The sequence below is a fragment of the Convolutriloba macropyga genome, chromosome 11 (genome assembly GCF_964194025.1).
Source record: "Convolutriloba macropyga chromosome 11, txConMacr16.3, whole genome shotgun sequence".
Lineage (NCBI taxonomy): Eukaryota > Metazoa > Xenacoelomorpha > Acoela > Convolutidae > Convolutriloba > Convolutriloba macropyga.
In genome coordinates this window covers 20,392,331-20,408,523 of record NC_134478.1, presented here as the reverse complement: position 1 = coordinate 20,408,523, position 16,193 = coordinate 20,392,331, and the positions used below count along the sequence as shown (strand labels likewise).

General features: G+C 34.3%; 1 protein-coding gene across 3 annotated transcripts; it reads left to right on the top strand.

The window, feature by feature from the left end:
• Nucleotides 1–230: 230 nt before the first annotated feature.
• Nucleotides 231–14,460, top strand: LOC142349825 (uncharacterized). 3 transcript variants are annotated; one of them, XM_075401620.1, is made up of 9 exons: nt 231–424; nt 8,159–8,398; nt 8,722–8,829; nt 10,413–10,530; nt 10,828–10,934; nt 11,396–11,472; nt 12,482–12,509; nt 13,643–13,756; nt 14,219–14,460. In XM_075401620.1, the coding sequence occupies exons 1-9, from the start codon at nt 380–382 to the stop codon at nt 14,270–14,272; spliced, it is 891 nt and encodes a 296-aa protein (XP_075257735.1). In that variant the 5' UTR covers nt 231–379; the 3' UTR covers nt 14,273–14,460. The 3 variants fall into 3 exon arrangements, with proteins under 3 accessions (XP_075257735.1, XP_075257736.1, XP_075257737.1); XM_075401621.1 differs by lacking the exon at nt 12,482–12,509 and adding an exon at nt 11,721–11,748; XM_075401622.1 differs by having other exon boundaries at nt 238–424; nt 12,482–12,497.
• The last annotated feature ends 1,733 nt before the right edge of the window (nt 14,461–16,193 follow it).

Here is a 16,193-nt window from a genome sequence, read left to right as displayed (position 1 = left end):
GCGTGTTAGGAGTGTTTTGTACCCCGATAACAAATGCAAGCAGGTTTGAGAAAAGGTTTGCTGAACTTACGCCCCTCTGAAAAGGTAATAAAACTTGAAAGAAACTAAACATTGGAAACATTCTAATGTAGATAAAATTCGCTTCTATGCTAGAATAAGGTATTATACGGAATAAAACTCAAAACATTTTCCCCGAATTTCCCAGTATTCATAACTAAACTGCTATCTACGCGTGTAATAAATTCTTGCACGTAGTAGAATTGGGTTTGCTCATTTCGTTCTGTCAGCTTACCTCCGACAGTTGGTTGTTAGATACCCTCACTCCTTGTGTTATAATTTCTCTAGTTATTACACCCGTGTTATAACCTAATCAGTAGCCATGGAGATTGACATCGATGACTTGGACCCCGCCGAGTTGGCTGAGGTGAGCTAGTTATAATTAAACAATTTCGTGTAATCGATTCGTTAATATAATTACGATCGAAGAATTGTTCACCATTTTGGCTCCAAAGTAAACTAATTCGAAGCGAAAGCATTGCACGTCTAGAAATACAAAGTTGACGTTATAACTAACAGCGCAAATTATTAGTAAATGAGTTAGGCGCAGCAATTAACAGGAATACACGTCACATGAAACGAAAATTTACTCTTGGCAGAACTTAGTCCACTATCCACAAATGGAAAAATGAAACAGTGGGAGTGCAAACAACTTAATACATACACATACCATAGTAAAAAATGTTCAGTATTGCTGCGCCTTAGGAAAAGATGGTACAATTTTTCAATTCCAGAATTTCCAGTCTTCGGGGGTTCGAATCTTAGCCTTCGTATTTAGAAATAGAGAACCGCTCCATTAACGTTTTTAAATTAAGTTGATAAACGATTTGCATTGAGTGATTTGCACGATTTGCTTTTCAGTGATTTTAAACAGTCGAAGTGGTCAAAAAAATAGTTGCAAAAATATGGGTGAAAATAAAACGTTCATTTTGTTGAAACTTAGAAATCAACATTCGTGATTCTGATATTTAATTGAATTTTTTCCATTAGTCGTTATTGAAATCGTGATGGGATTCCTAATGGTATTTCCTAATGGTTTAGTCAACTTTGCTTAAATCGCTCTTCATGTCTTCTGATGTTAATTTTTAAAGCTTTTTAAAACCTTTTGAGCGTTTTCTCGGCTTAGTTTTCTATGCAAGCTTGTGGGCGACAAAAGCCGTTTGTTTCATTTAAACTTCTCTTAAAAGTTTCATTTATCCAAGCATTTCAGTCATTTCAAACGGTAAGATTGGTCCAAAATGTTTGAAAGGAAGCAAACTGTAGATGAACAACAGACAACATTTCTGTTGAGATAATTGAAAGTTTTTAATTGCTCGCAAACGAAGTTTGTAGCAATTATATTAGTCCTGTCGGTCTTTTTATGCGATTTTTCGCTTGACCGATTTTTCGTCTGACGCTTTTGACTTTTCGTCCTCAAAAACGGGATAAACAGGTAGCGCCCAGCGGGCATTAAGTGCTCTTAGAGCCTTTCAGCTCTGTTTCACAGCTCAAACTGTTTTGGAGACTTTTACTTATGCTTATGATGTGAAGGGCGGTTCTTAGAGGTTGAGACCCCCCCCCCCCCGTGGCTATACTGACAAAGCCAACCGCTCGCCGGTCGTTTGAGAGCAATTCGCCCGACGTTAGTCGGTTATGTTATATCTTTTTTCCTGATATTTAAGAAAATCATTGCTTTATGCTTTACATGATGCTTGTCTGAACAAAGCTAGTTTAAAACAAAATTTTTTGTTGGGTCAATAGCTGGTGTATGTGATATAATGCAACTTTTTAACTATTGGATTATTAAAAAATACTAAGTTTTCTTTCGATTTGCATATTCTCTCTGTTTGCGCTTTTCTTCAAACTGAAAACAACGAGTCATCAACTATCATACTTTCAAAAAAGTGTTTTTAGATTTGTTCGTTAATTAAAGTCGGCTGGCTGTTAATTTGTTTAGCTGAGGTTCCGAATTAGCACGACTTTTTAAGCGGTCTGAATTTGGCAGATGCTTTATTAATTTTTCTCATTAAAATACGCGCGAGGGTTTTAAGTTAAACAACCTATAAATAACCTATTTTTCACCCCTATTCATTTAACCACCTATCATTTAACCCCGATTTATTCACCCCTGATTCATTTAACCCCTCTATCTTTTAACCCCACTATCATTTCACCCCGATTTTAATCCCTATAAAATAAGGATTATTAAATTAGCAATAAAATCATTTGGCCATGCCTTGCGGGCCATGCCTCAGCGGCCCGTGGGACTTGATATGAAACTATCACAACCGAATGTGGGATTAATCTAGCCACTTAATTATGACAAAACATGACTTTAATGTCGACTGCTAATTAGCGGGATGAAATGATAGAGGGGTGAAATGATAGAGGGGTTAAATGATAGAGGGGTGAATAAATCAGGGTTAAATGATAGGGGGTTAAATGAATAGGGGTGAAATGAAGTAGAACCTTTTAATATGCACTGCCTCCGTCAGTTACGTCTACAATGGTTGTACAGGAAATTTGCTTAACTTTGAGTGTGGTAGTATAGTTCAAGTTGGAGTTGTCTCAGCAGTGTTTTTCAGTAGTTGCCAACCTTAGCTTCATCAGCTGATATGCTTCTATATTTTATTTTGTATTTTTCGTGTTAAAGGTAGTTTTTTTTCAGATTAAATTGTTAAGTCGTACAATCCGTAAGAGTTGATCTTTTCCACTTGTTTGTATTCTGTACATGATTTAACGGGAATTTAATTGATTTCTGCTCATTTAATTCAGCTACTATAGATTCTATGTTTTTGAAAACCAGGAGCTTAGTATCATATATGGTATGTTCTACACTTGTTTTCGACAATAACAAATCACTCATGTCTGTTTTGTAGTAACATGTTGTCAAAACATAATTTTCAGAATACCTGAAAATGGAGAATAACAGTTTTTCAAACATTGTCTCTTGGCTAAAATCATGGAAATAACTTCGATTATATAATTACATTTTTCTCCATTTTAAAACATTGTCTAAGCGTTTCAACAACTAGTCAGAATTGTTTGTATCTATTTTTTAAAGCCAACTTCATTTTGTAAATGTGCATAAATATCGATGTTAGACAGGAAACACGCAAAAATGGACACTACATTTTTTTAATGAATCGATTGACCCTGCTGTTGAGATAGCGCATCACTATTTAAGGCTCTCTTTACTACTTTGGAATTTGGTTCATTAACATTGTAGGGAACAATTTTTTGGCCTTCTCTTCAGTTCAAATTAGCGTTGATTTCTTCGATGTGTTTCAATTTATAGCTTCAAATAAATAGCTTGCCGTAGATATTGTTCAAATATTGATTGTGCTGAGTGTTACAAGCGAAGTGATTTGGGCTATCAGTTGCAGACAAAATCAACTTGTACGTTGTTTGAACATCTATCTCAAGGGTACCGTTGTCTAGACAAAAGTTAGATAGTTCACTAGAGCCGATGAGTTTTATTTGCTTTTGGTTCGAATATTGGTTCCAATCCATCTAAATTGGTTTTGCAATTAGCTCTCAAATGTTGACCAGTTGATATCAACGTGACTAATTGCTCAAATAGCTTCAAAGGTTTTAGTTTCCATGCATAGCGTCAGCTTCCATGTTTTGTATCTGTTTAATTGATGTTTGCTGCATAATTATTAGCTTTTTGAGAGCAAATTTTATTAAACCAATTTGCCTTGGTAGATACGAAAAGATACCAGACTGGTTTAAATTTTAGGCTTAAAAGAATCATGCTTACCATGCCAATGATACAAAATGTATCGTTGAAATTTCTTATTTCCTACAAAATCTCGAGAGTTTGGAGAAATATTGAGTGTTTTGCTGTATCCGATGTTTTTTTTGGTCAGAACACTTTTGACGTCCAATATTGGCAAATTCCACAAACTTTATATTATGTTTGTAAGAATGTCAATGCTGAATAAACTCAAGTGTTATTGTCAGAGCTTTTTTCAATTTATTTTTGTCTCCAGAGAGCACAGAACGCGCAGTTTCTCCAATCTGAAACGATTTATATCAAAATTTCCAAAAATTCTTAATATGGTCAAATGTAAATAATGAGATAAAGTATGAACTCCCAGCATTTCACAAAATTGTTTTTCTCGATTTTTTGCTGCGGAAATGTTGATGATCCTTTCTTTTTTGAAAATTGAGCTTCCATAATTCAGAAAATGCAAATTTTTAAAAACAAAAAATGAAAACAATTTCTTTTCAAAAAAATTGAATTGTTTTCTGAAAAATTTAATTGTTTGCCGCCGGTTTCTATGGAATTTATTAGTTTTCGATTTTAACACCAATTCTCATAAGTTTTAGACAACTCGTCGTGTTGTGTACTTTTAACTGTCGCGATTTTGTTCTTTTTGTCCGAATAGTTGTCAAAAAACTGATTTCCCATTTTTTCTCAGTTTTTCAATTAGTTTTTTGAATAGCTCAAAAATATGTATTTCTAAAGAGTAGAGTTTTCTTTTTACTGAAGATTATCCTGCTTGTTTGCCTAATTTGTTTTCAGCGGTTTTGTGTATTAGGTTGCATTTATAAGCAGGCCATACAAATCTATTTGGTTGCTACTATAATCAGGTGCCCCCCCCCGTCTTTCAAAAATTGAATCTAACAGAAAATCAAGGGCTACTTTTAAACAAATACACACTTCTTTGAATTTTTCTCTTGTTCGGTGGCCGCCTATTTTTTCCAACAAGGAGGCTCAGTAATTTGCGTTCGTACATAAGGTTCCGATCCGGTATATCCACAAGTTAGGCTTAATTGTCGACCAAATGAGGAACAGATCGAAAACTCTCAAAAGTTCTGACATACTGATCAACAATAATTGGTGTATGAAAAAATACCTCTAACTCAAATCTTTCGTTAAAGTAAATAATGCGGCTTTATTGGGCCAATGAGACTTGTCATTAATGAGACTATGAGACAAGACAAACAAAAAGAATCAAATAACAACAAGCATTTACATCCAAAACTTAATGTCTGTTTTATTACGAAAAAAACTAAATAAAAAAGGCAAAAAAGAATTCCAAATAAAACCTAACTTAAACAAACTAGCTTCTTTTTGCTAGAAAAAACATGGGATCAGTGTCTGATGAGACCCGGTAACAAGCAGTCAAAAAGAACAAAAAGGACAAAATTACAAATCAAATGCTTGTTTTCTCGAAAACAAATACTTCATTATAATCCATTAGATATCAATTGAAAACTTTAAATAGATTTGTTTTCGTTCTCACTATAAAACAAAGATATTGAGACGTGTCAGTTTCCAGAATTTGTCGTACGTCTACAAATACAAACGACAAATTCAGACGAAAAACAAAAATTCCGTAAATTTTACAATAAAACGGCGTCGAAGACGCTAAAACCATGATCCAATCAATAAAATTTAAGATATGGTCATCTGCGTGTTCCTTAAAACCCAATTGTGAGATATCTGACCGCTGAATAATGAGACTGGGCAACAAGTTTTGAAAAAGAACTAAAAGGGAAATGTTTAAAAAAAGTTTGTCTTGAAATTTTTTTGAAAACTTAATTTGAAAGGCATCAAAGAATTAGATAGCAACTTAAATCATTGAATATGGTTTTTATTTCTCAAAAAAGGCATTAGGATCTGCCCTTAATCAGAATATCTCGACAAAAATGACGATAGATAGACAAAAATCAAAATCTAATTATTCTGCAAAAAAAACTAAAGACCTTTTTTTTTCAATACTGCTTCTCTTTAACACCAATACTTCGATATGCAAGTTGTGGTTAAGGAGACTAGATAGCATGTAGACAAAAAAGAGCCAAGTTCAAATTTAAAATTAGATCTTTATATGTATTCTAAAATATTTGATTCCAAAGTGGTGGAAAATTGATATATCAAATGAAATCAGCAAATATTTTTTTCATAGCAATCGCTATGACCTGCAATTATGCAGGGTTTTTTATTCATCTACAAAAAGAACGACAAACAAAAACAAAAAAAAATTCTTTTTGCAAAATACCGGTATCGGGGCCGCTAAATTAATAAGCGATGCACCAAAATACGCCATATGTTCAATTGCGCCGTTTCTCAGCGCCGAAAATTTTATAAACAGCCTGTCTTTTTCGAGAGTAGCTGACAAGTAGGCAAAAAACAACGAAATGTGAATTTAAAAAAATCTATATACTTTTTTAAAACATCTGATTTCAAAATCATTAAAAACTTTAGCAATCATCCATAATCACTAAATAGAATCTTTTGTTCATCCTTGGGAAGACGCTATGACCTGCAATTATCCAGAATTTGTCAAACGACTCCAAAATGAACGACAAATAAGACCGAAAACCAAAAAAAGATCCATTAAATTCTTCTAGAAGACAGAGTGGAAGCAGTTACAACAATAATCTATTCTCCGAAAATCCGATAGGTTCAACTGCATCTTCCTTTCAGTGCTCAAAATGTGAAACTTGAATTGTCAAAAATGTGACAAGAGCGTAAAAAGAACCTGATTGATGGGAACGTTTCCAAAAAATGTAAATTTTGTACGAAAACTTGGAGTATGCTAGCAGAAAACCCCTTACTTAAAACGTAAAATCGCACCAAGTATTAAATTTAAATCGATAGGAAACCCGATGTGACCTGTCTTTGCTGAACTTAAGCTAGAAGTTGACCATAAAGAGAAGAAAGTCGCAAAGCTCAATAAACCATTGTTCATTTTAAAAATATGGACTTTAAAAGTCAAACTCCCTCCTTCAAACTCCCTGGAAGGAAACTATTTGTACCTTGTCATTATTACGTTTTGATATTAATTTTTTTCCGTAATTAACGAAAAAAAGGGAGAAATGCGAACTTCTTTTTTAAAAAATAGACTGATTACAATCCATTTTTTGGACTTTAAGAAACAACGGTTAGACCAAAGCTAGATTGGCTATCGGCGTTCGTCTTTTGGGAACAATTTATTTCTCCGAATATTATGGATATGGATTATTTGACAACAAAAGTCAATATATCAAACATAAATGGTGCATTTTGCTTAATTAAAGATTTAAATAAAGGATTAACCGGCAAACGTTTAATTCAAGTACTTTCTCAAAGGATCCACAAATAATACTACCTTGTTTTGGAGTAACCGAAAACTGTCAGTAGTTTTAGGTGTAGTAGTGCTGTAAATTTGAACAAGTTGGACTACAAAAGCCTATTTCGAGACGTTTTTGATGGAAAAAAGGCTGAAATTTGACAAATTTAGCAAAAACTTTAGCCAAAAAAATGAAGCAAACAATTGAAAATCGCTCTTGTTTTTAGAGATAAAATGTACAACTCTATCTCTATCAATTTTGACATATTTAGAGCAAAAGTGGCAAAAAAATTCCCTAATAATACTAAAAATGTGAATAGAAACAATGAAAATCAGTCAAATGTTCACAAAACTTTAAACCTCGATAACTGTGTGGAAAATACAAATTTCAGGAAACTTTTTAGTTGTAATTTCACTGAATTCAGTGACATTTTTATTTCAAACCATTATAACTCTTTAAAAAACGAAAATCAAAAAAGTCTTTTTTTATTTCACATTCTACACTGGACAGGCTTTTAAATTACCACTCACAACCCACTCACAACCCTTACCATTAATAACACTCACAAACCTGTACGATTAATATATCGATCGGCGAAAATTGTCTGAACAAAACAAAAACCAGTTTGAGTATATAGTTCCTCCCCCACTAAAGTGGTTCGGAACAAAAATCTTTCCATTAAATAAAAACATTTAACTTTGGCTTCTCAGTTTTTGATACAAAAGTTTTCCCAATTGTCATTTTGTTTTTTTTATCCATATCATATAGCTTGACCTCAAAAAATTATGATTACGAAAGGATGCCACTTTTTCGCCAATAAGGGTTTTGCTCCTTTACAATTGAGCATACGATTGACAAATTTGAAAAAACTTTTTTTATATGATGTAATATGTTGTGTAGTACAAGAAGAAGTGGAAGAAAATAAAAATGAACATGATGTCATTGGCTACAAGTTAGAAAAACTTGTGTGTTTATTTACATTTGGTGTCAGTTTTTTGTTAATATAACCTTAATATAACTGTGTGCAGTGTATTGCATTGAGCTTTGTGTTGTGTAGGTGAGAAAGAAGCAGAAGAAGAGAGAGGAGCAAGAGGCGGAGATGGAGAAGTTGTTGGAGGACATCAAGGAGAGGGAGGCTGAGAGGGAGAAGGAGGAAGCCAGGGACAACCAGCTGAAGGAGGCCAGACTGCAGAGGATCAAGGACAGGGAGGCCAGGGAGCAGAAGAGGGCTGAACAGGAGATGATCAGACTCAAAAAGAAGGAGGAGGAATGGGCCAGGAAGAGGGAATTCGAAGAGGTAACAACACCCACCTCTCACCCACCAACATTAATTTCTCTAGAACATCATCAGAAAAATATAATATGCACCAAATCTAAGGCTCCGAAGCTTGATAAATTGTTGACTCAATTAGATGTGATTATTTTATGACAATTATTGTGAAAACTTTCCCCTTGAAATGAGCATTATACAGATTTATGTCTCATATCAAGGCAATCTCTTTTTGACTGACAGAGAAAATCAAAATTTGAACTTTCAAAGAAATATGAACCTCGATAGTGTAGATACTGTGGGTATAAACTGACCTTGAGTGTTTAAAATGTTTGTATGTTGTGGTGTAGGCGAGGAAACGTGAGAGAGAGGAGAAACTGAAGCAGTTGCAAGAGGCACAGGCTGACAAACAGAAGAATGCTGTCTCCACAGGAGTCAATCCCCTCGACATCGTCAAGGTAACCCACTCAAAATATTCTCACATTTTCATTCTACGTTCGGATCTACTTCCTTTTTCCCCAATCGATAAATTATGAAATTTTTGTTTCCATTATAATGCAGAGACCAACTAACGCGCGTTTGTGAACTGAAAATGGTTTGCATAGCCTAATATGAGGAAGGATTAGCTGTTACAGTTTATATATGCTATTACAAAGATATTAAACGGATGGTATTGTGACAATTAAGATTGTCTTATCCCACCGTGTGTGAAAAAACACCTCCCTACTTTGCTTGTAAAACCAAGTTTAAAACAAAATTCATCACTTCTTGACATATTATGCTACAATTTTGCTGTTGTATTCCATTTGACAGTCTCAAATTTTCAAGTGGTTATGGCAGTCTATAACGAAGTTTGGCAATTGACTGAATTTTTGTGGCACATAATGGAAATACTGATGGGTAATAATTGTAGTTAAAACACGCAAGTGCAAGTTTTGATATAACGAAAGTCCTGATTTTATTGCACAGCGTGTCTCTAAGCAATTGCGTGACGCTGTCAAAGTCACTGTGAAGTTCTGGTTAAAATCTGGATTGGTTAGCTGGTTCTCGAGTAGTCCAGAAGTTCTCATTGACTTCATTACAGTCACGTGGCATATAGTTGAAATGATCTTGTTTATTTTGCGTGACGTCAGAAGGTAAGTGTATGGGATGCCGTGCCTAAGGTTTGAATGTGAGAGAAATCAGTGAATGAATAAAAATTCACTTCATTTGGCTCTTATTACTCAAAAATGGTTATTACTAGCATTTGTCTGAACTGCAGGTATGTTACAGTGCAACCTATAGTCCAATTTTAGCACTACCACAAATACGACTCTTGATAACATAAATCATAATCTGTTCGGAAAACATAAGCAAAGATGATTCTTGGAATACAGAGACCATCAGAATAAAAGATAAATAAAAAATTTGCTTGTTTGAAAAATCTGAATTGGTTCAGCGATTGCATCAATTTACGGGATATCTTGATCATAGCTGTAGCAAGTACAACAATCGATTGAATCAACAAAAATATTACCTTTGTTGCTAATGCTTTTGAGTAGTTCCCGTTGACTTTGCTACAATTTGAATGTGAGAATCAAGAGTCGTATCTGTTGTTAGTAGTCCTGATTAGTAGAACCACACCAACCACCACAAACAACTCAGTAATGTAGTCAGTCACTGTTTTTGTACGCAATAAATATAGCCTTGTAAACAACAACAATTCAATTGTCACCCGAGACAATCATAGCTGACCGTCTTTGTAACTTGCACACACTGTTATTAACTTATTACAGTTTCAAAAAATCGAAAATTGAAATTGTGATGTCTCGCAAACGCCAACCTGAGCGGAATTTGTAAACTTATAGAAACTGAGAATTATTGTAACCAAATTTGATACAAATAACGGATTTATAGTTTTTAACAAGTGCCAAATTTATCAATCAAAAACTAGTGAACGAAATTTTTTGCAAACATGATATTGATTTTTTTCTATTTTCGTCACCCAATCATAGAGTTTGTTTTGTTTTTAACAGCTTGGATATGTGTATTTCTTTTTAAGCAAAACTTGGAGATCGCGGCTGCAAAGAAGGCCCAAACAGAGGAGGAGAAAGCGGCCAAGAGGGAAGATGCAGTGAGGCGCCGATGCCAGGATTACGACGAGAGATTCGACCGAATGAGTTAGACATCAACTCTTTCTCTCTTGAACTTAATAAAAAGCTAATTTTAAATTTAAAGGCAGAAAATAAGAGTTTTATTCATTTAATGCAGTCAAATGCGAATGAGGTAACGTTCTTCGCCATGCACAGAATTATGGTGGCTTTCTTGTTCTTTCATCGGCTCTCATGTTAACATTAAGAGAATAAAGTCAGTGCCTGATTGTATATCTGATAACTTATTATGCCACAACTAATAATATTTGTTCGTTGTATCTTGTTTTATAATGTTTCTATGAATTGACGTGTAAATCATTGCAGGGGAGGGTGACTTGGTTGACAAAGCGACTGAGTTGAGAGCTAAATGGATGTCTCTGGAGGGAGAGAAGTATGACATCGAAATGACATTCAAGAAACAGGATTACGACGTATGTTTAGTAGTAACTCCTCATCTTCTTAGACCCCTCACCCGAATTTCGTTATTACTTATGGACACTACCTGTATTTCCATAACAAAAAATAAGATAATTTGATCGAAAAACGGAATGTTTTTTTTACCCTCTTTTGGGATTCCAAACATTAAATTCATAACATGCAACCAGACGCTTAAGTATATACATGTTCTCCGGTAAAATGTTTGTTCTAAAACCAAAAAAAATCTGTAAATTTAATACCACATTTTAGAAAATTTTAATTCGATATTTGGTTCGCATTATAGCTAAAAAGTATTTTTTTAAAGTACTTAAATTGTTTCTAAAGTCCTACTATATTGTTTCTATTGACAACAGTTTCTCCAAACATTGCTCTAACTCGACACCCTAAACAGTTGTTTTTTCGTACTTTGAGACAAATTTATCTGTTTATAACCTTTGTACTGTTTTTGTGACAGATCCGTGAGTTGCTAGTCCGTATCAACGAAATCACCAGGCGACGAAGGAAGACAATCCACCTGGGTGGATCACGAAGGTAATCCACCTATTCCACTTCTGAATTCCTCTTCATGAAGTTATGGAAATTCTGTCAAATCCCAAGTGGTTATTGTTGCTCTTTACCCCAAAAATATTGAAAATTGTGATATTATCAAAGTAAATATTTTGCTCGATAGAAAAAAAAGCATTATCTTTTACTCTTTAAATTGTAATTTAAATGTCAATGGTCAGCAACGTGTCTGGTTCTTAGATCTCTGAAGGTTTTCTCAGTTATGATATTTCTAGTGAAAAGAGATTCGGAGCCGCCAATCAAGTAACTATCCGAAGATGACGTCACGCTATTGCCTTCAATTTAATCATCGAAATCTTAAACGGGTCTTATTGTCTGAGTAACAGACAGTTCAAAAGAGTAGTTGTTAGATGACACTTGCAAGTTTGAAATTCAGACAAAAAAGAAACAATTCGAGTCAGCAATGCTTACTTGCTTTTAGCAAATCGACATAATAAGCAAAAGCTTGCTTTCTGAACGCTTTTCGCAAATTGATTATTTAATTCAAAGAATTATAGCTATATAAAGCTCATAATTTCTTCACTTTTCAAATACAAAGCTTTTCACATCATCCGGATCGAGTTAAATGAAAAACTGCTTTCGTAACCCGATTGTTTTTATGCTTATATTTTGAATCGGATCTGTTCCATGTACCCCGCCTGATGCTTGAATATGACCCCGCAGAACTTTTTTAACACCCTAGAATGCGCAAATAATTCTTTATTCGGGTTTTCTTTATCACATCCCCCATATTAAGGGGTAGAGATACCCTTAGATATCTACCCTCATTAACCTTAATACACCACGATGAAGGGGGGTTAATTTCACGGGAGTGCTGTGTGGGGATAGACTCATTTGTTCTTGTGAAGAAAACCGTAAGTTTTGTTATTGGGTAGTTGGAACAGATGGTGTGAAATACTTGCTCCATAGGTCAAAGAGGAAATAGTGAGGTGTGTGTTTGTTGTTGTTTTGATAGGTTGTTTGTTGTTGTTTTCAGAATGCAGCAAGACGAGGTATCAGCTGGGGTGAACTACTTATGTTGTGCACTTACAAAACATACTACATTAGATATACAATACATACTACATATAGTCACTATTTACTCTAATGTTTTATGATTTGATCCTTAGTTTAATTTGGTTAACAGTAGACATCTTAATCTGATTTGCCCCACCCTTCCCACCTTTAACTTCAAAGTTAATAACGGTTTAATTGAGGCCCATTTGATGTGATTATTCATCCGAATCTTCTAAATGACCAAATATTAAAAAAAAAACTTTCCAATGTTTTTACTTCCAATCTTTTCAAAGCAACCTTCCCTAGACGACCTCCGACGCTTATCTTGCAAGATCTTGCAAATGACGCTTATTCTTGCAAATGACGCCTATCTTGCAGGATGCACGATCCGGACGCCTGTCTTGAAAAATCGAAAAATGTTAAAGAAAAAAGCGCAATTTCGATGTTCTACTGACTTCTATTTTTTTGAAAAAAGAACTGAATGCATCCTTTTTTTTTGGAAAAAAAGAGAAGAATCTTACCAAGTTGTAGAGATGAGAAGGGTGGGTGCAATCATTAAAAAAGATTCATTTTGAGCCGTTTGAATTTATTAGTTTTGGATTCGGACATAATTTGGAATTATGAATTGCTAGTGGCAAGTGTTTCATCATTGCACGAATTAACTAACTTGAGAGTTAAAAACTCAGTCCTCGGGTCAGGTGAAACTGAGCCGACAATCTGCTCAGCTGATTATTAAAGAGAAATAAGTTTATTTGTAGAACCAAAGGAAGAATTTTGAACATAGCATTTTGAAGAAGAAATTTTGAAGTGTGATAATTGTGGGTATTGATTTTATCGCCTCATATCATTTAACAGGGATTCGAATTGATTATATAATTCATTAAAAAAATAGCAGCTTTCATTTTTGTTATACAATGTTAGCCCACTCAGTCAGGGCATGATTTAACTGATTTTGACTCAAAAGCAACTCACCCAATGAGAGGGTAGCCTGAGAAATTGTACTGCATTTTCTTTTCTTTAAAAGCAAAGAATTTCGGAATTGCGGCTAAGTGGCGAGGGGCTCAATTTCACCTGAACTATCAGAGCGGATCATTTATACTCTTATGAAAATGTGTGTGGATTGAGTTTGTGTCTGGTTTAGAACGAGAAGTCGTTCCTGGGTGTGAAGGGAATGGTTGACAAGTACATGAACATAGTGGAGGAAAAGAACAAACAGAAACCCGCCAAGAAAATCGACCTACCCAAAAAACAAACCGTAAGTCTTACTCTCAGTCAATTCTCTACTTCTGTAATTGCATGTTGTAAATCAAATAACTTGATTTCTTCTCGATCTTAACCAGGTTTATTGAACAGACCATGCTGTTTGGTTTATAAATCATTAAAAAGATTGCAAAATTTGATCATAAAATTGCAGAATAGAATCATCAAAAACCACAAGATAACATTGTAATGAATCCAGGTATTGCTGTATATCGTCTTTTCTAAGAATGCACACAACAAATTGGATTTGCTAACGTAGTACTTATCACCAGCTATATAGTTAGTATATCGGATAGGAATTGTACTTTTGGAATTAAGTGAAAGGAACTGTTGACCACAGACACGCCATGAACTTTTTAATATCCCTGCGTCAGTTTGGTTTTCAATTCCACCCTACTTTGCGTATTGAGTTTGTTTACAATTTCTTTTAATATTCTAGTTGTTTATTTGTTTGTAGAGTGAAAGCGAAGACATGGAACCGGAACCAGAACCAGTGGAGGCAGACGAGTGAACAAACTCACCTTAGCTCAAGTAGTGTGATGAGAAAATGAATGCAAATCAAGGACAGACTTCAAACTATTCTCTCATATTATATAATCATGTATAATAATAATGCATATGTATTATTACAATATGTATACTAATCCCCCGCTATGCGCTCTCTTTAATCAAATGTATGTTCCAAGTATTTTAACGAAACCGATTTTTTTAGAGTGTAGCCAATAGGACAAAAAACTGGGACATAATTTTGAATTACATCTCTGATCTCATTAACAGGATTGCATGGGGCGCATAAAGCTAAGTTTAAGAATTACGTCTTGCTGCGCAAAATAAGAAAAAAAATGTTAAGTGTAGTTACTCGATGGTACCGTGTTCTGATTTTGTCTTCTCTCTACTATACACAATGTCGCCGCAAAGAACATGATCCACACAGTACACAGGGCTCAGCATTCTGCAGATGAGTCTTGTCCGTCCATCTGTTGTCTGGATACCTTTGTCCTTGTCTCAAACACAAATAACAAGAACCTATTTAATTTATTAACTGAATTCAAAAATTGCCTAAAAGTGCAAAAATTCACAAGTGTATAGAGTCCGTATAATTGGTCAATGACTTAATACAAATGGTCAATAACTTCATCGACAACCAAAAATTAACAAAACACAGCTGCGTAAAAATGTATTAAAATTCTTAACCAAATCTCATAACATATATTTTTATAAACTCCATCAGGGAATCTTGAGTTTTTCTGGAAAACGAGGTTGGTTCTCATTTATGAGGTATTGGGTAAGAAAACAACGAAAAGGTCAAAAATCAAAATGAGAACAGAAGATTCAGTCCAGAATACTGTCCAGAAAAATCGAAAAGTCGATGTTTTTTACAACAACAAAAGTCATAAAAACAATCGCTTCCCGATGAGGGATTTGAATTCTTGCAAATTGGAAAAGTTGAAGCCCATATATTACATTCCTTATAACATTCAAATTGAAGAAACAGTAAAAATGGAAGAGCAGAGGTCACATTACCAGCAGTTTGTTCAAAGACAATTTTCTCCTTCACGTCAAAAGTGGTCTGGAAAAAAGCACTTTTCTGAAACAAGTCACTTTGTTGTCGTTTTATTACTCCGGCATGACTCAGTCTCGTTAATTCTAATTCCACTCCTCGTTGACATCCATTCGTCGGAAAAAGTATGAACCTACCTTAAAAATAGAAAAAAAGCAACGTGTTCTTAACAATGTTTAATATCGGAAAAATAAAAATTTGAACATGAGAACGTTAAAAAATAATTTTTTGTTGCAAGCACTAACAATTTATACTAACTGAGTTTAGAAGATCACAAACGATGTTTAACAACGTGTGTTTACGTGTGTTGTAATGTTTTGACTAGCTTTTTGTTTTCTGTGCTCATTTTTGCTAACTAAGAAGAAACACTGCGTAACACGGTCAAAAAGATTGGAGAACCGAGGAACATTTTTCACAAAACACTTGAATTAGTACTCAGACAAAAAAAGAAATATAGAACGTATTCATCATGACTGGCCATAAATTTTAGAGGCAAAACTGGCCAGAACATTTTAACAGTTTTATAATTTTAAAGTTTTTTTTTCTGTGACATTGCTTTTGATAGAAGACCGATAGAATTCTAATTCTCATAAAATTTGTGAAATATTGAGTAATCGGCAAATGAAAAAATTCTTGATCTTAAATTATCAACTGTGTTTTTTTTTTCATATTATTGATGTTACAGAGTAAATAGCAAAATGAGCAACGCTCTATTTGAATGAAATGAGCAATCCATCCAGCGAGAAACGAAAAGGAGAAAGTTTATTACGTAAATTCTTAACCATGTGTGTCTTATAACCTTTCTATTATACGTGAAAGCTCAGAAAAAGAAAAAGTAACATAAATTCGTTGAGCCTACCAATAAACTGAA